Raw genomic sequence first — 24,320 nt, 5'->3', positions numbered from 1 at the left:
TTCTGCAATGATACTTTCGCAGTAATTATTAATTCTGAATAATTCTTAACAAAACTGTTTTATTTTCGAAGTTATGATCCACAATGAAACTGCCACTTCGAAGAAGTAAACATTCAGCAATCTCTAACAGTAACTCCGGAGCATTCTTATACGCCAGACGTATATTTACATGAAATAACATATCGATAGGAATTTAGGAATACAATCCCAATTTAAGAGATAATAATATGTTATATTGAGTCCGATAACCGAAACAAACGGTACTTGCATCTAAAATTCTCCGCTAACGCATAAAGATTTCAGAGCAGTAAAATAAAAGATAAAATATTTTTCTCAATAATATAAAGTCAATCGAAAATAAACATTCAGATGTTGTTCATTTCAATGAGCTGCAGCTGGATGATAACACTCAAACTTCAAACTTCAATCTGACAAACACCCAAAAAACTCCGCTCTCCTTTCAGATAAAGGTAAAATTATAACTCCGAACTTTAGCGTGTTCACTTCCAGGTTCGGACACGCTGCTCCAGTAACTTAACGTTTGAGATCTAGAGCCGCGCAACCGAAACTAGAACATAACCTCCACTAAAGTTCAACAATGTAAAGCTCAGCAAATTAAAATTCAGGCACCCTGACATCTCTCCACGACCCCATTCCTGTTTGTTCCAGATGTTTCTTTACTGCATTCTTCACAGCCTGGTATTCTCCTGTACTCTTCATCTTGATATCACTGTACTTGCTCGCCTGAGGAACACTGAGTTTAAGTACGGAAATACGTTTCTCTTTAACTTCTTTTAACCAATAACATATACTAACCATGTTGATATGTTGGTCTTGTGTAAATGTAATTGTATAACATGGACGTATAATTTGTTTCAATATTGAGAGAAAAAAAGGTAAAGAACCAAACATGAGATCCCAATTAACATTTAACCCACCCACCCCCACCAGGTGTATTCAACTCACACAAGGCATGGAATGTACCGAACAGAACTGGGTGTATTCCTTGAATAGTTGCTGTGTAGAGTAGGTAGACTGGGAGAATAGTGCCGGGTCCACTGTCTGGGTCCAGTCCACATTCTCCAATCCCCCATCTATCTGCTTACCTGAATGATTGGGATATTTTTTAATTATTGGGATATTTTAATTTTTAATTAATTATTGGGATATTTTAAGTATGTTACCAACTAGATTGGTGAGTGATCAAATAGGTCTAATAAATCTATTGGCATGGCAAGTACAGACTTTTTAATACCTGATATTCATTCTCGACGCCATGACAAGAAACTATGCGGGAATTACTTGGATTGATTATGGTGATTAACAGTAACAGTAAACGTAAATCACTGGTCACTTAGTGTCCTATGCTATGATTACCTTCGCAGGAGTAAAGAATTTCTAGCTGGAACCCCTTAGCCCAGATACAAGCAAATAGGGAGGTCTTAGGTAGGAACTCGGTGGGTCTCCACTTCACACCTCTTACCTCAGGGGAGGCAGTGGTCATGCTCTCCGGCACTTCCGCTCCTACAGATTAGTGGTATACAATAACTATAAGATTATTAGTTCTGGCGGAATTGATGTTTAATAAGCTTTTAGAATACGTTAATTAATGAATATTATCAGCATATTTGATGAGCTGACAGCTACTCAGGGATCTAGTCAAATTAATACACTAAAATAGATGTCAATAACATGAATAAGTAAAATGTTATGTAAGGTATAAAAAATAAAATTCCAAACCTTGGACTCGATCATAAAGGCTCTTGGTGAGCTCTGTCAAGTTGTACTTGTTCAGTGTAATAAGATAGTGGCTGATAAAGACAGGGGAAGAGAGTTCAGAAATGAGGGATCCCTGTACACCACACATGTTCCTCATTGCTAACTTATCACTGAAATAATGAGGAGTGTTAATTAATTAATAAACTAATAAATTATTAAGTTATAAATTAATTCACCTTCTTTTAAACATATCCGTTGTTCATAGCTTCTGGCTAGCTTAGTTCTGGTGGTTTTTAAATTGTTTCGTTAAAGCTACTCGGGAAATAGGGCAGGAAAATCCATTACAAGATAATTTCGTGGTTTGCTGAACATGAAGAACAGCTTTTTCGAAGTATTTTAAAAGGACGAAATTATAGGATCATAAATTTCTCTTAAAATGTGAAAATAAAATGAATCTTGGGTAAGCTTAATTGAATTTTAAAACATTCAGGAAATTTATAAAAATAACACCGAGAACACACAATCAGTTCATGTTTTAAGAATCTAAATTAGCGGTCACATGTCTTAACAGAAGGAAGTAACAACTTTTTATCATATGTTTAAAATAAATCACACAAAAGTTAACAGTTTCTCAATTTTTCAATAGTCTTATGTCTGACAAAAGTACGAATGAAAGAAAAGGAGAATTGTTTTCATTTATTCGATTCCTGACCAGTGTGAATTCGCTGATGTATGACTAAACTGTTTTTATGAGAACAAACATATGAGCATTCCTTGCACTTGAAGGGTTTCTCCCCTGTGTGAATCCGTTGATGTACGACAAGATGACCCTTTTGAGAACAGGTATATGAGCATTCCTTGCACTTGTAGGGTTTTTCACCAGAGTGAATACGCTGATGTATGACTAAACTGTTTTTATAAGAACAAGCATATGAGCATTCCTTGCACTTGTAGGGTTTTTCACCAGTGTGAATATGCTGATGTTTGACTAAACTGCTTTTACGAGAACAAACATATGAGCATTCCTTGCACTTGTAGGGTTTTTCACCAGTGTGAATACGCTGATGTCTGACTAAGCTGTCTTTATAAGAAGAAACATATGAGCATTCCTTGCACTTGTAGGGTTTTTCACCAGTGTGAATTAATTGATGACTGACAAGGGTACCTTTACGAGAACAAACATATGAGCATTCCTTGCACTTCAAGTAAGGTTTTTCACCAGTGTGAATATGCTGATGTCTGACAAGGCTACTTTTAGTAGAACAGGTAAATGAGCATGTCTTGCACTTGTAGGGTTTCTCCCCTGTGTGAATACGCCGATGTAGGATAAGGCTACATTTTTGAGAACAAGCATATGAGCATTCATTACACTTGTAGGGTTTCTCACCAGAGTGAATACGCTGATGTTGGACAAGATGACTTTTTCGAGAACATGTATACGTGCACTCTTCACATTTAAAAGGTTTTTCTTGGGTATGAACTCTCTGATGTATCAAAAGTGAAGATTTTAATGAGCAAGAATAGGAGCAAACTTCACATTTGAAAGGTTTGGCTAAGTGTAGGGTATCATTTGAATTGTTCTCTTTATCCGATGATTCGGAAGAACTCGGCGGTTCATAAGAATTTAAATTGTCGTCAGCCATTTCCTTATGGTGTTCTTTAACATGTTCAATAAAGGACGTATCATAAAGGAAATGTGCTTTACATGTGGGACAAATAAAACCATGTGACTTCCCGGTGGCTTCCTCTAGCTCACACTTTATTTCCTTCTTTATAACATGGTCAAGAATCTCAGTCTTCACTTCTTCTTTAACAGTTACGGTTGGAGGAGTAGTATCTGAATTCGACATGGCAATCTTTCCTGTGAACAGATTCAAGAGGTTAAGCATTGAATTTTATAGATTAGCAATAAGAGTATAATGAGATGTGACAACTTTACTCGTATTTTGTAATTTTGCAACTTGTTAAAGCTACTCCAAAAAATAAGTAAGAATAGTCCAGGAATAAATATCCTGCTGCAATATGAACAGTACATTCACAGTAATCACAAAAGATGAAACTCTTCTCAAAATTAGTGAATAATACCTTAAATAAGTTGTAAAACATTCAAATTTAAATACAAATTTATAACAAATAAAACTGTGAAACTAAACAGCCCCCACCAGATGCAGAGAACCTCAATCAGTGCATGTTATAAAATATGTTGAAATTAAAGGGAGTAGTTTAAATAGCACACGTGTCATACAATAATTGCCTGTCTCAAGTAAATGGTAAAAAGCTTTTAGTGTCTTTCTAAAAATCTCGCAAAAGTGAATACAGTAATACATCCATTTACCACAAAGTTTGAGAGAAAGGAAAAGGCAGTGGTTAATCAGGGTTTTGATTGTTTACATAATGTATTTAAAGCCCTGTTTAGGGAAAGGAAATTGCTGAGGTAATTCGGGTGTGCGGGACATTGGGGAGAAATAAATTTGGGGTCACTGTAGTTCAATGTCATTCCTCTTCGATATAATTTAATTTAAACGTCAATTTGCATTTATATGAACTCCTTCCCCTTTGTATTTTATAAGATTTGATTTAGAAGAGCAAGTGTATTCACATTCCTGCATAATATTTAAAACTATAAAGATATTTTCACCCATGTAAATTGTTGTAATATATTTCTGATAGGTGTAGATTTATAAAATGAAAGAAAACGGGCATTGTGTTCATTGTTTGAGTTCTTTACTAGAATGAACACGCTCATGGTGGACAAGGTGAACCTTTTGAGAACATGTATTATGAGCACTCATTACACTTGTAGGGTTTCTCATCAGAGTGAATAAGCTGATGTCTGACTAGACTGTTTTTATGAGTAAAAACATATGAGCATTCCTTGCACTTGTAGGGTTTCTCCCCTGTGTGAATACGCTGATGTTGGACAAGATTACACTTTTGAGAACATTTATATGAGCACTCATTACACTTGTAGGGTTTCTCATCAGAGTGAATAAGCTGATGTCTGACTAGAATGTTTTTACGAGTACAAACATATGAGCATTCCTTGCACTTGTAGGGTTTCTCCCCTGTGTGAATACGCTGATGTATGACTAAACTGTTTTTATAAGAACAAACATATGAGCATTCCTTGCACTTGTAGGGTTTCTCATCAGAGTGAATAAGCTGATGTCTGACTAGACTGTTTTTACGAGTACAAGCATATGAGCATTCCTTGCACTTGTAGGGTTTCTCACCAGTGTGAATTAATTGATGACTGACAAGGTTGCCTTTACGAGAACAGGCATATGAGCATTCCTTGCACTTGTAGGGTTTCTCACCAGAGTGAAGAAGCTGATGACTGACAAGGTTACTTTTACAAGAACAAGCATATGAGCATTCATTACACTTGTAGGGTTTCTCGCCAGAGTGAATTAGCTGATGTCTGACAAGGCTACATTTTTGAGAACAAGCGTATGAGCATTCATTACACTTGTAGGGTTTCTCCCTTATGTGAATACGTTGATGTTGGACAAGATTACACTTTCGAGAACATGTATACGAGCACTCTTCGCATTTAAAAGGTTTTTCTTGGGTATGAACTCTCTGATGTATCAAAAGTGAACATTTTAATGAGCAAGAATAGGAGCAAACTTCACATTTGAAAGGTTTAGCTACGTGTAGGGTATCATTTGAAGTGTTCTCTTTATCCGATGATTCGGAAGAACTCGGCGGTTCATAAGAATTTAAATTGTCATCAGCCATTTCCTTATGGTGTTCTTTAACATGTTCAATAAAGAACGTATCATAAAGGAAATGTGCTTTACATGTGGGACAAATAAAACCATGTGACTTCCCGGTGGCTTCCTCTAGCTCACACTTTATTTCCTTCTTTATAACATGGTCAAGAATCTCAGTCTTCACTTCTTCTTTAACAGTTACGGTTGGAGATGTAGTATCTGAATTCGACATGGCAATCTCTCCTGTGAACAGATTCAAGAGGTTAAGCATTGAATTTCATAGATTAGCAATAAGAGTATAATAAGATGTGATAATTTTAATCGTATTTTGTAATTTTGCAACTTGTTAAAGATACTCCAAAAAATAAGGAAGAATAATCCAGGAATAAATATCCTGCTGCAATATGAATAGTACATTCACAGTAATCACAAAAGATGAAACTCTTCTCAAAATTAATGAATAATACCTTGAATAAGTTGTAAAACATTCAAATTTAAATACAAATATATAACAAATAAAACTGTGAAATCAAACAGCCCCCACCAGATGCAGAGAACCTCAATCATTGCATGTTATAAAATATGTTGAAATTAGTAAATGTTAAAAAGGTTTTATAACATAGTCAAATTTAAATAGAAATATATAAAAATGTAACTGGGTTACACAGTCTCCGACAGAATCAAATCCACAATGAGTTCATTTTTTCCATTTACACTGTTCTGAAAATACACTCGCTGATGTATGACTTTACTGTTTTTACAAGAACAATCGTACTATGAGCAGTCTGTGCACTTGAAGCCCAGGTCAAGATTCATGCGAGATCGCGAGCTAGACTCATCGCACAAAATTTGTAAATGAATGAGAAAACAGAAAAAATGTTACTTAAAAGTTGAGGGACACAACAATTAGGAACTTAACGTGTATTTTATACACTTAACGTGTATTTTATCACTTGTTTATAGCGTGAAAACTTCGACGTAACGCGCGGGAGATTCGGCGAGATTTTGGTGAGTTTCCCATAAATCTCGCACTTAAACTCGTGATGACGCGAGTTTAAGTGCGAGTCTAAGGTATGCTTTTTTCAGCATTATTGGTGGCCTAGTGGTTAGAGCACCCACCCTCTGCGCAGAAGGTTCAGGGTTCGAATCACAGTGTCACCTAGTTTATGGAGTAGCTAAGGATCCATTGAATCTACGCGATCTCCCCGGTTGACTCAGCCGAATGATAGGAAACTTAATTTACGGTTAAATGAGAAGGGGTAGTGGGTACCTGTTAAAAATCAAGAAACTTCCTAGGATACGTATACCCCGTCAGTGCATACTGTAAACAATAAACATAGAGCTATTGGCTATTAACTATTATCAAATATTTACTTGGTCATTGGCCTTTTGCAGAAGGTAACTTTTCAATGAAAAATATTCTGGAAATTCTCGGGAATCTAGGAGTAGTTTTTTTGAATCAAGCAATTAGCATGAACGCGCGAATATATATACACAAATATTTTATCACTCATATATTCCGTGGCGTGACGAGTAGGCCGATTAGCGCTGATAGCTGGTGGGTTCGAGACCCGTCAAATACCGTTTTATTGGTAATTATTTTTGCAATGAAAAATTTGGCGATAGAGATAATTTTCAAACACAGTTTCAATAACAAATCAAATAATACGATTTTGAATGCATATTAGGGCGTGCAAGCAGTCCTAGCAAAATAAGTTTAGTTCAAGCATATCGTATTCTCTCGAAATAATTTCAGGAGATTCAGTGAAATGATAAATCAAGCAAGATTTTCTTGTGCCAATTTAAGGGTCATATCAAAGGATCAATTCCTGTAAATCGTGCAGTTTGACAGGGTATGCTGAACGAGGCCAACCCCCCCCCCCCCCCCCCCCCCCCCCGTGACACGTGACAATCGCACTTTCAAATGACTAGAATCCAGTCTCATCGCACTTTCTCAGCAATCTTGATAGGGGACTTGAAGGGTTTCTCCCCTGTGTGAACACGTTGATGTTGGACAAGAGTCAAGATGAACCTTTTGAGAACATACGTATTTATACTAGGCTATCCATTATCGGTATAAAATCTTTTATCTAGATAAACAGATAAAAATTTAGGTTTTATCTAGATAAAACCGATAAAACCGATAATTTTTCTGCTGAAGGCCAAAGCCAAAATGTTTTCCAAATTTCACAAAAACTGATTGTCGACTTTTATTACTGTTTACCAGTAATCTTGCTAAAGTACAACTTCCTTTCTTTTGAAAATATTAGAGCATCAGTTTTCTTCTCCGGGGAACAATAGTGTACCAGTTCTCTTCAAAACAGTAGACCAACGGTTTGTCTTCTCCTAAGAACAGTAGTGTACCAGTTCTCTTCAAAACAGTAGATCACCGGTTTCCTTCTCCTAAAAACAGTAGTGTACCAGTTCTCTTCAAAACAGTAGACCAAGGGTTTCCTTCTCCTGAGAACAGTAACGCACTAGTTCTCTTCAAAACAGTAGACCACCGGTTTCCTTCTCCTGAGAACAGTAACGCACTAGTTCTCTTCAAAACAGTAGACCACCGGTTTCCTTCTCCTGAAAACAGTAGTGCAACAGTTCTCTTCAAAACAGTAGACCACTGGTATCCTTCTCCTGAGAACAGTAACGCACTAGTTCTCTTCAAAACATTAGACCACCGGTTTCCTTCTCCTGAGAACAGTAACGCACTAGTTCTCTTCAAAACAGTAGACCACCGGTTTCCTTCTCCTGAGAACAGTAGTGCACCAGTTCTTTTCAAAACAGTAGATCACCGGTTTCCTTCTCCTGAGAACAGTAGTGCACCAGTTCTCTTCAAAACATTAGACCACCGGTTTCCTTCTCCTGAGAACAGTAGTGCACCAGTTCTCTTCAAAACAGTAGACCACCGGTTTCCTTCTCCTGAGAACAGTAGTGCACCAGTTCTCTTCAAAACATTAGACCACCGGTTTCCTTCTCCTGAGAACAGTAGTGCACCAGTTCTCTTCAAAACAGTAGACCACCGGTATCCTTCTCTTGAGAACAGTAGTGCAACAAATACCAATTCTCCTCGAAACAGTAAAACATTTAAAGTGATTCAGTGAACCGTTTCCTTATCCTGTGGATAACTTGGAGCAACAGATTCCTTCTCCTGAAGACAATGTTTCACGCCTAGAACACTTACGGAATTTAATTGAGTGCCCTGCCGCCTGCCGGTATTTTTGACTCTTGTTAACAGTAACATGCTCGTTCCTGTCTCCAGAATGGTTGTAAGGTAGAACGCCAGCACCCTAGCCTCAAGATAACAATGTCAATAACTTTCTCTAGACTTCTACAGTTCTACAGTTCTACAGTTCCATAGGTATACAAATGTAAATAAACCTCTTAAGCTCACATTTAAGTAAACTACCTCTTCTATCATACTATAAAACGTTTGGGACTGTTTCTTGGATTACTTGGGAAGGCAAAAAACACTAATATTTCTTTAAAATTTTACGGTAGGGTAAGGCACATAATTTTGTCAGGGTACCTAATTTTGTCATTTTGCTCTGAAAAACTGCCTCGGCTCGGAATTTCAGCTTGAAAGAAGAGGATTGTGTATAAAAAGAAAGCTTAGACTTTGCTGAAACTGCTCGTACAAAGTTTAAGTTTCTAGCTCTTTTGCATCTGTGTCAAAAATGAAGGCGAAACTGTTAACCCGAAAAATAAATAAGATCCTTAAGGTTTTCTTAAGGAATTTTCAAAATTTTGATTTATTGCTATTTCAAAAGTAATTGAGCTAGCTTCATGCCATTGCATATTTCAAATATCTTCTACAGCAGAAGTATACGCACAACTTTTCAAGTCTCTAGCGCAATTATTGTTCAAGTTACAGAGGGTGACAAAATTAGGTTCGATTTTGCCAAAAGTACCTAATTTTGTCAAAAAAATCGACCTTTCTCAAATTTCTTGTAAATCACAGATTGTGTTGAAAATGGCCTTATACAACTATTCTGAAGTTTTTTTGCCCATAGGATATGTGTAAGGCACTTATAATAGCATAACACTTATAATAGCATATTTTCGCCGAGAAATATTAGGTGGATAATCTGATTTTTTCAATCTAAAATGACTAAAAAAATATTTGATGAAATTACTAAGCAAGTGATCTATCTACAGACATGAAAATTTCAACCTAGGCCTAGAACCAATCGTTTTTCAAGATGCCAGTGGTTTCAGGGGCATTTGGGGCTATTTTCTAAGATTAGATACCCAAAAAGTGTCATCTTTTTATCAAGCTACAAAACTATGAAAACATCATATCTTTGGGATTTTTGAGGTCAATGTTGGTAAAAAAGCGCTCGAATGATGCATCCAGGTAGTCTAAAATACCGAGAAACGGTTACTTTTTGCACAATCTTCAAGTGACAAAATTAGGTTCGGGGTGACAAAATTAAGTAAAGTCACCTAATTTTGTCATTTTTTCAAAATAATTTTTTTGAACATCTTCAACCCCAGCAATTTCGATCATTTTTGTGTTAGAACTTGCCTAGACTGTCTACTATAACATGGTGGAGGTTTCATCTAAATCGGAATTTCAGACGAGGTTAAAACCCATGGTTTATATCAGGCAGTCGGAAAATTGCCAAAAAATGACAAAATTATGTGCTTTACCCTATTGTGGCAGTTTTTTCGGCAATTTCTAGTGAATTTTTATACCGATAAAAATATGTTTTATCTAGATAAACAGATAACCTTTTTTAACGAATTATCGGAGATAATTATCGGTAACGATTATCGGAGTGGATAGCCTAATTTATACGTTTATAAACATTCCTTGCACGTCTAGGATTTCTCACCAGAGTGAATACGCTGATGTCTGACTAAACTGTTTTTATAAGAACAAACATAAGAGCATACCCTGCACTCGAAAGTTTTCTCACCAGTGTGAATTAGTTGATGTTGGACAAGATGACCCTTTTGATAACATTTATATGAGCATTCCTTGCACTTGTAGGGTTTCTCACCAGAGTGAATTAGCTGATGTCTGACTAGACTGTTTTTACGACAACAAACATATGAGCATTCCTTGCACTTGTAGGGTTTCTCACCAGAGTGAATTAGCTGATGTAGGACAAGATGACTTTTTCGAGAACATGTATATGAGCATTCCTTGCACTTGTAGGGTTTCTCGCCAGAGTGAATTAGCTGATGGCTAACAAGGGTACCTTTACGAGAACAAACATATGAGCACTCATTACACTTGTAGGGTTTCTCCCTTGTGTGAATACGCCGATGTAGGACAAGGCTAAATTTTTGAGAACAAGCATATGAGCATTCCTTGCACTTGTAGGGTTTCTCGCCAGACTGAATTAGCTGATGTCTAACAAGGGTACCTTTACGAGAACAAACATATGAGCACTCATTACACTTGTAGGGTTTCTCCCTTGTGTGAATACGCTGATGACTGACAAGGTTACCTTTACTAGAACAGGTATATGAGCATTCCTTGCACTTGTAGGGTTTCTCGCCAGAGTGAATTAGCTGATGTCTGACAAGGTTACATTTTTGAGAACAAGCATATGAGCATTCATTACACTTGTAGGGTTTCTCACCAGAATGAATACGCTGATGTAGGACAAGATGACTTTTTCGAGAACATGTATACGAGCACTCTTCACATTTAAAAGGTTTATCTTGGGTATGAACTCAGTGAAGATTTTAATAAGCATGAATAGGAGCAAATTTCACATTTGAAAGGTTTAGCTACGTGTAGGGTATTATTTGAATTATTCTCTTTATCCGATGATTCGGAAGAATTCGGCGGTAAGAATTTAAATTGTCATCAACCATTTCCTTATGGTGTTCTTTAACATGTTCAATAAAGAACGTATCATAAAGGAAATGAGCTTTACATGTGGGACAAATAAAACCATGTGACTTCCCGGTGGCTTCCTCTAGCTCACACTTTATTTCCTTCTTTATAACATGGTCAAGAATCTCAGTCTTCACTTCTTCTTTAACAGTTACGGTTAGAGATGTAGTATCTGAATTGGACATGGCAATCTCTCCTGTGGACAGATTCAAGAGGTTAAGCATTGAATTTTATAGATTAGCAATAAGAGTATAATGAGATGTGACAACTTTAATCGTATTTTGTAATTTTGCAACTTGTCAAAGATACTCCAAAAAATAAGGAAGAATAATCCAGGAATAAATATACTGCTGCAATATGAACAGTACATTCACAGTACTGTAATCACAAAAGATGAAACTCTTCTCAAAATTAGTGAATAATACCTTGAATAAGTTGTAAAACATTCAAATTTAAATACAAATTTTTAACAAATAAAACTGTGAAATTAAACAGCCCCCACCAGATGCAGAGAACCTCAATCATTGCATGTTATAAAATACGTTGAAATTAAAGGGAGTAGTTTAAATAGCACACGTGTCATACAATAATTGCCTGTCTCAAGTAAATGGTAAAAAGCTTTTAGTGTCTTTCTAAAAATCTCGCAAAAGTTAATACAGTAATACCTCAATTTACCACAAAGTTTGAGAGAAAGGAAAAGGCAGTGGTTAATCGGGGTTTTGATTGTTTACATAATGTATTTGAAGCCCTGTTTAGGGAAAGGAAATTGCTGAGGTGATTCGGGTGTGCGGGACATTGGGGGAAAATAAATTTGGGATCACTGTAGTTCAATGTCATCCCTCTTCGATATTATATGTAAAAGTCTATTTGCACTATGAACTTCTTCGCCTTGGTATTTTATAAGATTTGATTTAGAAGAACAAGTGTATTCACTTTCCTGCATAATATAAACTATAAAGATATTTTTACCCATGTAAATCATCGTTATATATTTCTGATAGGTGTAGATTTATAAAATGAAGAAAATGAAAGAAAACGAGCATTGTGTTCATTTGTGGAGTTCGTTACTAAAATGAACAAGCTCAAGGTGGAAAGGGTGAACCTTTTGAGAACATGACGTATATGAGCATTATTTGCATTTAAAAGGATTTTCAACCGTGTGAAAGTGCTGATGCATGACTAGACTGTTTTTACGAGAACAAGCATTATATGAGCATTTCTTTCATTTAAAGGGATTTTCACTCGTGTGAATACGCTGATGTCTGACTAGATTGAATTTACGAGAACAAACATATGAGCATTCCTTGCACTTGTAGGGTTTATCGCCAGAATGAATTAGCTGATGTCTGACTAGACTGTTTTTACGAGAACAAACATATGAGCACTCCTTGCAGTTGTAGGGTTTCTCACCAGAGTGAATTAGCTGATGAATGACAAGGCTACCTTCACTAGAATAGGCATATGAGCATTCCTTGCACTTGTAGGGTTTATCGCCAGAATGAATTAGCTCATGTCTGACTAGACTGTTTTTACGAGAACAAACATATGAGCACTCCTTGCACTTGTAGGGTTTCTCACCAGAGTGAATTAGCTGATGAATGACAAGGTTACATTTAATAGAACAGGTATATGGGCATTCATTACACTTGTAGGGTTTCTCCCTTGTGTGAATTCGTTGATGTTGGACAAGATTATTTTTTCGAGAACATGTATACGAGCACTCTTCACATTTAAAAGGTTTTTCTTGGGTATGAACTCTCTGATGTATCAAAAATGAAGATTTGAATGAGCAAGAATAGGAGCAAACTTCACATTTGAAACGTTTAGCTACTTGTAGGGTATCATTTGAGTTGTTCTTTTTATCCGATGATTCGGAAGAACTCGGCGGTTCATAAGAATTAAAATCGTCATCAGCCATTTCCTTATGGTGTTCTTTAACATGTTCAATAAAGAACGTATCATAAAGGAAATGAGCTTTACATGTGGGACAAATAAAACCATGTGACTTCCCGGTGGCTTCCTCAAGCTCACACTTTATTTCCTTCTTTATAACATGGTCAAGAATCTCAGTCTTCACTTCTTCTTTAATAGTTACGGTTGCAGATGTAGTATCTGAATTCGACATGGCAATCTTTCCTGTGAACAGATTCAAGAAGTTATACTTACTGTACAAAGAATTACTAGAAATAAGTGCACAAGGAGTAACAACTTTGCTGATTAGAATAAAAATTAGAATCGTTATTACTTCTGGTGATATCCTAAATTATTGGGCCGTTGCCCATTTTGATAAACATTCCCTGAACAAAATTGCAGAGGAATCCATTGCAGGACAATATCATCGACAGCTTATTAACAGTACTCAAAAAAAGACAAAATACTATAAAATAATTAATGAATTGGGAAACATTCAAATTTAAATAGAAATATATTAAAATAACCCATAGCTGGGTTATACAGTCCTCGACAGAAGCAGATCCAAAATGAGTTCATTTTTCCATTCACACTTTTTGTAAAAAAAGTAACGTTGAAAGGTTATAAATGGTCGTTTTTGCAGAAAAACGTGGATTTTGAAGAACGAGGTAGGTGGGTTTAAATATGTCGTCAGTGCTTACTTCTGTCCGTTACCATGACAACTAGCGGACTAGCCTCGCACAGCGCGCGAGGATTGTTGGCAGAGATGTGATGTATAAATAGCTTAGATTGTGGTCAATGAATGCGCGGCTCGAGTTTATTTTAATGTATACTTATATGTAATGTATAATATTAGGTAATAAGCCCAATTTGTATGTGGTATGTGTAGTGTACTGTACTGATGTGTACATGAGTATAGTTTACTTTTGCTTACAATTTCTTTAATTACGATACAAGTTAAGTTCTGAGGTTCAGTGTTTCCTGTATTTGAAGCAAAATTTATCAGTATTTGATATTATTATTATGAATTGAGCTGATTAGAGCTTATACTTAAAGTTATAAATCTTTAATACTTTCAACACAACCATATAACAAATTATTCGAGCGAATCAAATCAATCAATCATCTTCCTTTGTTAATGTTATAAGAATTCCTATAAGCTATCTGGCATCCCGATGGTGTTCTTTAACATGTTCAATAAAGAACGTATCATAAAGGAAGTGAGCTTTACATGTGGGACAAATAAAACCATGTGACTTCCCGGTGGCTTCCTCTAGCTCACACTTTATTTCCTTCTGGATATTTACATGGCGTGTTACGTGTAGTATAGGAATGGGGTAATTACTGCGGAAAAATCCCGAAATGTTTATAAATTTGAATGCATCGCATATAGAAATGGCACCCCGCAAATATTTTTTTAAATTCTGAAAATTTAAAAGAATTAAATTCAAATGATCTATACACAATACACATATTTACACATGATACAAATCAGTAGATTGATTCGGCTAAAAATTTAATCTATGATACTATCATAGTATTATAGGCCTTATCAAAGTTAGTTAAAGAAATGCTAAAAAAGTATTATCATTGTTATATACTAGTAAATTAATAATTAAATAAATAAATTTAGTCTAATTTTATGCAACATTTATCGATAAATATTTGTGTCAGTTATATGAGAAACTATAGAAAAACTATAAAACTATAGAGACTTAGTAAGTACCTTGGAGAGACAATGCAGTGAGAAGACTCCTCCTCGAATAAACTGATCTGTTCTCTGGATCCCTCTGTATCATCCTTCTTAGCATACGTTATCTTCCCTTCAAAGTTCCTTACTCTCCTTCTGTAGTTTGGATTGAACCCACCCCGCCTGAGGACGGTTTTCTTGTCTTCAATATTTTCAATATTGTGCTTTTTTATGAAAAGAACTGACTCAAACATGAAGCTAATAGAGTAATAGTTAGAAAGTTCAACTGACAACATTTTTAACTCCACTGTCAATTTAAACTCGCACTGTAATATTTACGATTTGTTGATATAAATTGGATTAAATGTAAGCATCTACAATCTACATCTGTATGTTAGTAAAAATTATGGTTCTGTTTTCTAACCTGCTAGATTTCGCTGGACTGGCATTATCTTTATTTGAAGCACCGTCATCAGTATTCTGTTCAGCAGACGAGTTCTCCTGCCCTCCTTTCTCCTCTTTATCACTCATCGGTACCTCAACATTTATCTCAGTGTCAACAACCACATTCTCCGTAACCTCTTTATCCTCCATAACTTCGTTTTCCTTAACCTCGTCTTCCTCGACCTTAGCAATGCTCTCCTGATCAAGTGACTCTTGTCCAGGTTCTCCGGTGGTGTCCGTGGACACTGACCTCTTGAATCTGGGAACGCGGTGGAACAAATTAAAGGTTCTGCAGTCACCATTAGGACAGTTGGTTGAGTAGAAGATAAACTGTACCCCATCTCTTATCTGGGAAAATAAACATGTCAAGAATCTATGTATAGTTGTGTCTTTCGTGACTTATTTCTATTCTTAAGGCGTGTACCTTCCAAATAAATAATCTAATTAATATGGAAATGTAGCGAAATCTATAATATTAATATGAATTATGATAATGACAAGAGAAATTTAAAATACTGACAGTGTACTTGTTGTTGTCAGCTGCCTGGTAAACAGAAGGTTCCTCCTTGACACAGGCTTCAAGCTGAGTGATCAGGTACCGTCTTAAACCTCGCAGGGCTAAGCTGTCCCCTGCGAAGGTAAGTCATGTGAAACAAACTAAATAACATTTTGCGGAAGCTTAAGAGCTTTGGGGATGATCCAAATTGATCGATGATGAAAATTCTACATTAACGGTATGATGAATAAAACTCGATACAATTAGTTCATGTAAAGGGTTCCTACCAGTACAATCATCAACGACAGTCCCGTCATGTTTGAGGTTTTCCATTTTAATAAGTCGTGTACCGTGCCCGAAGGACACCACTTCACAGTTCTCAATACTTTCCTCACCCTCCATCTGACAGGAAAGTTGATTACAGAATACTTTCAAAGTTACTGAGATGAATTTCAATCTGATAGAAACGATGCGGAGACGCAATAATCCGGCATATAATTACGTCCATGAAAAACGGAAAACACTTTCAGATCGTTCCTATCAGACTAAATTCATCATATTTCAATTCTCCGAACTTTCTGGATTGCTCTGTGTAAACAACGAGATGTTGAAACCTGACGGTAACCATGGCAACACACAGCCATTCACCATGGCAACCAATTATCAGGCAAACAACACAATGCAGAGTTTACACAAACCTTTACTACAAATACAAGGTTCTTGAGATGTTTATAGGGTCCTTGGACTCGTGCCAAGTGTTCGCTGGCAAAATTCCAACATTTTTCAGCTAACATGTCTGGAAAGTCGACCGGCTGTAGCATCTTAAACTTTTTGGAAACTGTTGGATATAAAGCGTGAATTAGGAAGGATTAGTCGCAACCATTGAAAAGACAATCACAGTTTAACGTTAACAGTCAGTTCCATTGTACTTTCTTATTTCCCTTTCGAAGAAACGACCGGTGCACCCATTTTTGTACCATACATTTTTAAGCAACCGCTGGTTCAACCTCTATTTACAAATAAAATACTAGCTCGAACCTTTCTTAACCCTCTCCCGCTTAACATTGACCACAGGTGGAGGTGTAGCCTCAAACGCGAGGAATGCCAGCCTAACAGCTTCGTTTCTAGCCTTCTTCTTACTGGTGTTCTGACCAGTGAACTGGAAACTCTGGATAGTCAGGGTGCAGCTGAACCTAACTCCTTGGTCCTGAGAATAGTTAATTTATCATTTGACTTGAGCCTAGAATCGACGTTAGCGAAGCTCTAATTAAGCGTTCACCTGAAACGTAACTGAAACGGCCTGGTTTTAATGATATTCGAAGGATCCCTCAGAAGTCTGCACTAAAAAACCAATAAATTATAACAAATTATTATAACAATAATTTAGGTTAAAGATAAAGGATAATAACCTGATGCTCAGAGAACTCCTCGGTTATGTTAGGACCGTATCTCTGAAGCAACTGACCGTAATCCCTCACAGGACATCCTTCCTGTAAAAACCAAGCTTTAGTCAACATTTTAAACATCACCATCTTTCAGATCACAAATTATGAAGTGTGGTGATAAATCGTAACGATACAACACAAGCTGGTTAATGGGACTGTACACTTAAGTACCTTTCACCAAGTTTGAACGTGAGTTGGATAAAAGTTAACAAGTTTCTACCTGAGAGGCAGAGTTCATGTTGTCGCCCGGTAGCTCAGTTCCTGGATTCTCCTGTTCAGCTGTTGCTAGATTCTCGGTTGGTTGTATAGGTCCAATTTGAGCACCATCGGGTACAGCTTCACTTTTAATCTGATGGTAGTGTAAATACTAGATTAAAATGATTGCTTAGAAACACCAGGAGTCTGTAATAAAACTAATACCAACCTAAAACCATGATGCCTTATATCTACCTATACTTTGACGATGATCCGACACACAAACTTTGATAACAATAACGAAACAATACTTTCCTATCGAGACGAATTATGATTAACCTCGAGCGGTTTTACAATGCTAAACACCTCTGCACAATTTCACTGTCAAAGGCTACGGTTTTAAACCTACTAAAAAAACTGCAGTTTACCACAGATATTATTTATCGCTGGAAAAAAATTAGCCTTAAGACATCATAAAAAGGTTGTTAACCACCTTTTCGGAAACCACTAATTCCAAGAAAATCACCTTTTTAAAAGCAGGCTGCTCCACTTCGTCTGGCTTACTCTCAGCCTGCTGCCCTCCCTCCTCCTCCTTCTTACTCTTCTTCCTCTTCTTCTTCCCCTCACTGGCTGCGTGGTTGTGTTGCCACTCCTGGATCCTCTTCAGCACCTCATCCTTCTGTTTCTGGTAGTCTGCTACTACTTGTACTTTGTCGTGATCAAGTGCCTGGCGGGGAAGGTATTATACGGTTAAACCTTTGTAATTTACTGGAGCAGTTTACTATAGACAATAATAGACTATTCGGGAACTACCATCAACTCATCAACAACTCACATGTTACTACCATAAAGGCAAAACCTCTCATAAAATTAGTCTAAATTACAAATTTCATCATTATTTAATCTCACCTGAATACCCTCTAGAGCTTTAGCAGCAGCGATAGCTTTAGCAATCTTGCTAGTGGTCCCCTCTCCCTGGTACACTACATCTTCAATAGCAACACTGTAAACATGAGCTGATCCTTCGTGTACATGGTAAGAACACACTGCTGTAAACTCTGAAACACATATAATATATTACTTCGCATTATGACCACTTTTTAAGGTTTTTTCCCCGATAAATGGCAATACGCAAAACTGTATTATTTTTACTAATTTTGACTGTGACTGACCTGCTTTTGGATGAAAGTGTTTGAGAGCTGCTACAGGATGGAGTTTAGCACACGAAAAGGGACGAGGTGTTGCTTTCTTCCTGATCGGCCACTTTCCTCCACCGCCCATATTTCCCCTGAGGAATTTTTGTAAGCTATTATAATGGTTTCCTTATTCTGACAAAGCGATCACCATAAAATTCAGAATATGAACATCGTAAAGAACGAAACTGCACATTTCACATCGTTTTAAAAGTTATCCAGTTAAATAAACACGAAAATTTCTCTCTCAAAACCTCCTTTGACGAAAGCTAGGGAAAGGAGCACGACTGCTAAATCCACCACGTTTTGCAGTAGAACCAGATTGGCCTGGCAAATCCAACGCTTCTCCAGTGATAGGTTTATATCCTGCCAGAGTTTCACCGTAAGAAGGGGAAGTAGTTGCAGTAGCATCGCTGTAGATCTGGTAGGCTTGTGTTTGGGTGGAGTAGGATGTAGGGTTTGTGGGATGTGAGGCTGGCTGGGTGGAGTAGGAGGCTGGTTGGGTGGGGTAGGCGACACTCTGGAAGGAGTTGGGAGCGTTGTACGCTGTGTAGGTTGGAGCTTGAGAGTAGTTTCTTACATCTCCATAAGTTGAGGAGTAGATGCTGTTTGCCGGATTCGGATATGTTCCAGACATCCTATGTGATATTTTGAGTTTTAGTCGAAATACAGGTTCTGTAAATAATACTAAGTTATATATCGTTGGAGATTAAGATAAGCTCGGCCTGCAATCTTACTTCATATAATAATGTATTCCAATAGTAAATATATCGCGAGGGCAATAATATATGGCCTGTTCTACACAGCTGCGCTATCCGCGCGCGCGGAACGAGTGCTGAAAAAGCATAGCATCACGATGTGAAATATATAAATTTGTAATCGCGTCTTACGACGAAGTGATTCGAAATATAAAATTTGCCAAACCCGTCCAATGCTCATCGTAAGATGTATCGACTGTAGAACTGCCACATCAGACATAAACTATAAATTAACTTATGTTAAGGTAGCTCTATAGGAAGGAGGAGATTGGGCTCATGATATGAATATAAGCCTACCCATGCTGTTTCTCAATTAGAAGAACTACAGAATAAACTACGGGTATATGGCCCCCAGAATATAGGTGGCCCCCAAAATATAGGTCATGTTAGTGGATACAGTTCTAACCAAGATAAGCGATACTAATGGGATCTGTTACTGCTAGGTTGGAGTAAAACATGTAACTTATGTTTCTGGATAAAAATTTTGGACCTACATGAGGTATTTTGGTATATTTGGTCATGACAGCGAAAGATTTAAACGATGTTGTCATTTTCTAGAGGGGTAAATATGGCGAAAAATTGTCATGACAAAAATCTGTCCAACACATGCCATTAAGACTACTGGTATGAGTATAAGTATTATTTTAAGCTATCTTTTCATCGAGACATCTGCAAACTGACAATTTGGAAAAAAGTTATGGCCACCACAATTTTACGGGCCCCCAGAATATAGGTCTATACGACCCCCAGAATATAGGTTGGTCAAAAACCCTGAACATGCCCAAAACCATGCTTTGGGATGCTCTACTTGTAGCTACTAGTCTCCTGAACCCACATATCAAGTTTTATCAAAATTGGATAAAAATTGGCCGAGTTATGGGATAAAAACAAAAACCATATGCCCATATTTGGGCATACGCACCAAATTTGATCGATTTCGGTCCATAAATTGGTCAAATATCAATATTTTTGAATGAAACCAACTTTATATGGAAGGTAAGCATATATTACACATTCTCTATGATTATCAGCTCAATATCTACCTAACTGTGGATTCTGTGTTCAAATAATCGCAAAAAATGAACAAAATCGCCCATATCTCAAACTGACTTCGCTCAAAACAATAGAACTCAATAGGGTTTCAATATTTTCACATGAAATTTTCAGAATCAACGTAGAATTGTCTCATGACCTTAAGTTTTGGGACAGAATTTTGAGTTAGGCCTTTAAAAAAATTTGGCGGCCAAAAATGTCTGATTTACAGTCATTGAGGTGCACATTGTATTGATACAGATAAAAACAGCCCCCCTCAATCATATCTAGGGACACTCCTTCAATCTTATTTAAGTATTTAGTTAAGATCCCTACTAAATGAGTGCATGAAAGCTTTTTAACAAGTAAAATTAAAGATTTTACTCATTACGGGTATATGGCCCCCAGAATATAGGTTTTAAAAAAAAAATAGCGACCAAGATTCTGCATTTTCTCTGTCACCCTGAGCATTAAGGAATGTGGGGTAGTGATGAGAAACAGTTAAAGAACATATGCTGAAGAGATGGCATCATCAAAATGTATGAAGGTGGAGTATTTGAAGACGATTTTTGCATACCTATATTCTGGGGGCCGTAGTTTTTGATTTTTTGCTATTAAGTATACTCTAAACCATTTCAATTTAGTATCTGGAGCCATTGGCATCATCAATACAGTCTCAGCAACATATTCTGACTGCATATAACTGTCTGTGACAATTTTAGAACAACTTAGGAACAGATGTTTGGACCTATATTCTGGGGGCCCTGTTAAAAAATGGTATTTTTACAGGTGAAAAAAAAGTACACTTAAAAACCTAAAAATTATTTTCAACTACCCAAGAAACATTTAAAGGGTTATTATGTACATATTTACAGCCCTAAACATGCTTAGAAGTAGTTTTAACACCTGTTTCTAAGTGCTCAAAAAACGACCTATATTCTGGGGGTCATATACCCGTAGCCTCTTACTGCAAATACACAAGCATGCTTCCTCAGTGAGAAAGTTGATCTCTAAAGAAACACATCTTGACCAAGTAAGGGTGGAGAAATACAATATCCCACCAACTCATTAGGGGACTGTTATTCTCAGGGCATACTTTCTGATGTCACAGATATACCAAGTTTCGAAAAACCCAAAGTCTCCAAAAGAAATCCAATTAACAATCCTTGGATGACAGATGGAATTTCAGAATCTATTTCAACTAACTTGGTGGCAAGAGATTATTTTTAATCTCAGGGAATAGTGATCGTGTAACCAATAACCTCTCCTATTCCGATGACCATAGTGCGTGATGAAGAATCACATCCTTTTCGAGGTGCTACTATTAAGCATTGTAATCTGTCCTGGGTGACTCCAGTTTAAACAGATGACGTGCAACAAAACACTATGGATCTACACAGGCAAAGGTCGATAAAAAACCGGGTGCGAGATGCTGGCAACTTCTCCTCTCTAAAAATTTGCTGCAGAAACATCACAAAGTAACAAAAAAGAGTTACTATGTGGTGCAGGCCACTCCAACGATTAGGAGGAGACCTTTTTAAGTACAAGTAAGTAAAGTAGTATTTCAACTAAAGAGGAGCTGTATGATGACTGGATAATAGACAGTTTTTGGGAGTTCCAAATAGTTTCTGATTATTCTGATTTCTTGCGACAAATGATACTGCACTCAAATTATTTGTTATATAGTAGTGTTGAAAGTATTAAATGACTGGATAACTTCGAAAAAGTCAGAAGAATTTAGTCCAGGTGGAAATATTGATCTTCACACAAAATTTTCGAACTATCATTGATGTCTTAAAGGTGTAATAAAATGGCAAAAAAAGAAATATCACTGTACTAAAATTATTTTTACATCTTGTTGCAGAGGACATCAACAGATACGATTTAGATATTTTGGCCTTACAAGAAACCAAAACTCGTGAATTCTTGGAAACAACACTTCCCGGTCATCATCGTCTTGGTTTTGTTGTTAACAAGCGTTTTATGGACAGTGTTTTATCACATCATCAGATCAGTGACAGAGTCGTTTACATGGACGTTAAACTAAAGTCTAATTGGGTAAACAAACCACCTTGTTATATCAGAATTATTAATTGTTACAGTCCTACTAATCCAAAAGACCTTTGAAGTGGAACAAGCTGCCAAAAAGCTAAGAAATGGTAAGGCTGTTGGTCCTGACGGTATTCCTAACGAATTCCTTAAACACTCCCCACCTATTTTCTATTCTACATTTGCACAGCTGACCAATCAATCCTTTGAACGTCATGAACATGTACCTTCATTCACTGAAGGATTCCTTACCCCACTGCAAAAACCTGGTGGACCTTTAAAAAGTCTGCGCCCTCTTTGTCTTTTAAACGGCACCAGGAAGATATTTAAACGGCACCAGGAAGACCTACCTGTGGCTAAAGCTCTAATATACAAACACAATACATTTCATTCGTAGCTGGGTGAGAAGTGTGTGGCGGTTCCTCTACCCTGCGGACCACATAAAGGCTAGCTTATATAACATCTGAACCGAAAGTAAGAGTACTTTCTTGACGAAAGTCAAATACAAGGAAATACTTTCGAGAAACTATAGTATATAGCTAACTTTAGCAGGGTAGTGTTGGTTATGTGCCTAACCTGGTGAGCACAGTGGATATCCTTGCTGTACGGCTAGTTAAACAAGGAATTGAAAATGTGGGGTCCGTGCAGACTAACCTACCTGTGGCTAAAGCTCTAATATAATACGAACACAAAACATTGTCCATGATAGTCCTTAAAGACGCATTCAAAGACAAGTTTCTCAGTACACAGGACCTTCCAGGCAAAATGCCTACAAGCCTGGCCATAGCTGTGCAAATATTGTTTGGACACAATGGATCCTAGTTTCAGGTGTGAAGGAGAAACGCTGGTCTCTACACAAAATGGGTATTGATATGTCATCTGCATTCAACACCATTAAGAGATCAGTTTTGCTAGAACTTCTTGCTGATGCTGGTTGTAGTGAAGACGACATCCGACTGGTAAGGTACCTACTATCATGTACCAAACTGAAGATTAAAGTGAGGTCTACCGTATCAGGGGAGTTCATTGTCACGATAGGTGCGTTTCAAGGTGATAGTTTGTCTGGAAACCTTTTCACCCTTTATTTGGCTGGCGCACTTTACCACCTTCGTGCCTTTATGTCTTATCTAAGACCCAACCCTCCGTTTGCTGAAAACCTGCTATCTCTTGAGTGGGAGTACGCAGACGACGCAGACTTCACAGATGAGGATAAAAAGAATTTGGAGTCCATGTTACCAATATGCAAGGAGATATTGGAGGAGTGGAATCTTTTTGTCAACAAATCAAAAACAGAGTTCACACATATCTATCTGGCCGAGAAGAACGAAGTTGATGACAAAGGAGAGCCACTTCGAGGAAGAGAGCCCTGGAGATCATCTATCTCACTTGGTTCCAAATTGTGCTGCAACGAGGACATAAAAAGACAATGTATTCTGGCAAATCTTGCTTTCCAAACCTACAAGAAAGTTTGGGAACAAGGTAAACGCATACCTCTTAAGACCAGACTTAAGATTTACGAAGCCCAGGTGGTCTCCGTCTTAATGTATAATTGTAGCTGCTGGGCTGCTTCAAAGCAGCTACTGAGTAAACTGGATATTTGCCACAGAAAGCATCTGAGGCAAATCATCAGAATGACTTACCCTAATATAATCAAAAACGACACCCTTTACAAGATATGTGAAGTGGTTCCACTCAGTGAGCGTGTTGCATGCGCACAATGGAGGATGCTCGGACATGTCCTTCGCAGTGATAACAACTCACCTGCACAGCTTGCATTACACTTTGCAGTAGAGAGTCAGAGTACTAAAAAGGGTAGAGTAGGCA

General features: G+C 37.2%; 5 protein-coding genes across 5 annotated transcripts in view; all 5 read right to left on the bottom strand.

The window, feature by feature from the left end:
- Nucleotides 1-22,135, bottom strand: part of LOC134816603 (uncharacterized) — a 77,819-nt gene extending 55,684 nt beyond the window's left edge. The window contains exon 1 of the mRNA XM_063825533.1: nucleotides 22,109-22,135. The gene's annotated coding sequence lies outside the window, so the exon portion shown is untranslated. The remainder of the gene's footprint in view (nucleotides 1-22,108) is intronic.
- Nucleotides 1-22,136, bottom strand: part of LOC134816602 (double-stranded RNA-specific editase 1-like) — a 66,231-nt gene extending 44,095 nt beyond the window's left edge. The window contains exon 1 of the mRNA XM_063825531.1: nucleotides 22,115-22,136. The gene's annotated coding sequence lies outside the window, so the exon portion shown is untranslated. The remainder of the gene's footprint in view (nucleotides 1-22,114) is intronic.
- LOC134816601 (uncharacterized) lies at nucleotides 97-19,294 on the bottom strand. Its single transcript, XM_063825530.1, has 16 exons — nucleotides 18,912-19,294; nucleotides 18,637-18,752; nucleotides 18,374-18,522; nucleotides 17,991-18,191; nucleotides 17,490-17,618; nucleotides 17,234-17,314; nucleotides 16,863-17,031; nucleotides 16,523-16,662; nucleotides 16,112-16,226; nucleotides 15,849-15,958; nucleotides 15,309-15,676; nucleotides 14,921-15,067; nucleotides 1,741-1,889; nucleotides 1,378-1,524; nucleotides 967-1,106; nucleotides 97-744 (listed from the first exon to the last, which is right to left on the bottom strand). The coding sequence occupies exons 1-16, from the start codon at nucleotides 19,292-19,294 to the stop codon at nucleotides 616-618; spliced, it is 2,673 nt and encodes an 890-aa protein (XP_063681600.1). The 3' UTR covers nucleotides 97-615.
- On the bottom strand, nucleotides 2,081-3,576 carry LOC134816605 (zinc finger protein 501-like). Its single transcript, XM_063825535.1, has one exon. It carries the CDS (start codon nucleotides 3,567-3,569, stop codon nucleotides 2,412-2,414), a length of 1,158 nt encoding a protein of 385 aa, XP_063681605.1. The 5' UTR covers nucleotides 3,570-3,576; the 3' UTR covers nucleotides 2,081-2,411.
- Nucleotides 3,781-5,674, bottom strand: LOC134816604 (zinc finger protein 501-like). Its single transcript, XM_063825534.1, has one exon. It carries the CDS (start codon nucleotides 5,665-5,667, stop codon nucleotides 4,498-4,500), a length of 1,170 nt encoding a protein of 389 aa, XP_063681604.1. The 5' UTR covers nucleotides 5,668-5,674; the 3' UTR covers nucleotides 3,781-4,497.
- Nucleotides 22,137-24,320: the final 2,184 nt, after the last annotated feature.

The sequence above is a fragment of the Bolinopsis microptera genome, chromosome 6 (genome assembly GCF_026151205.1).
Source record: "Bolinopsis microptera isolate Bmic1 chromosome 6, MBARI_Bmic_1.0, whole genome shotgun sequence".
Classification (NCBI taxonomy): domain Eukaryota; kingdom Metazoa; phylum Ctenophora; class Tentaculata; order Lobata; family Bolinopsidae; genus Bolinopsis; species Bolinopsis microptera.
Note: the sequence above shows the minus strand (reverse complement) of the source record. Positions and strands in the feature narration are given on the sequence as shown.

What these genes read in the sequence shown, in the direction of transcription:
- LOC134816601 (XM_063825530.1), bottom strand. Translation starts at nt 19,294, where the DNA reads ATGTCTGGAACATATCCGAATCCGGCAAACAGCATCTACTCCTCAACT. An exon ending in AGGAGTTCTCTGAGCATCAG is followed by an intron (nt 17,032 to 17,233) that starts GTTATTATCCTT and finishes AACTATTCTCAG; the next exon opens with GACCAAGGAGTTAGGTTCAG. An exon ending in GCGGGAGAGGGTTAAGAAAG is followed by an intron (nt 16,663 to 16,862) that starts GTTCGAGCTAGT and finishes TATATCCAACAG; the next exon opens with TTTCCAAAAAGTTTAAGATG.
- LOC134816604 (XM_063825534.1), bottom strand. Translation starts at nt 5,667, where the DNA reads ATGTCGAATTCAGATACTACATCTCCAACCGTAACTGTTAAAGAAGAA.
- LOC134816605 (XM_063825535.1), bottom strand. Translation starts at nt 3,569, where the DNA reads ATGTCGAATTCAGATACTACTCCTCCAACCGTAACTGTTAAAGAAGAA.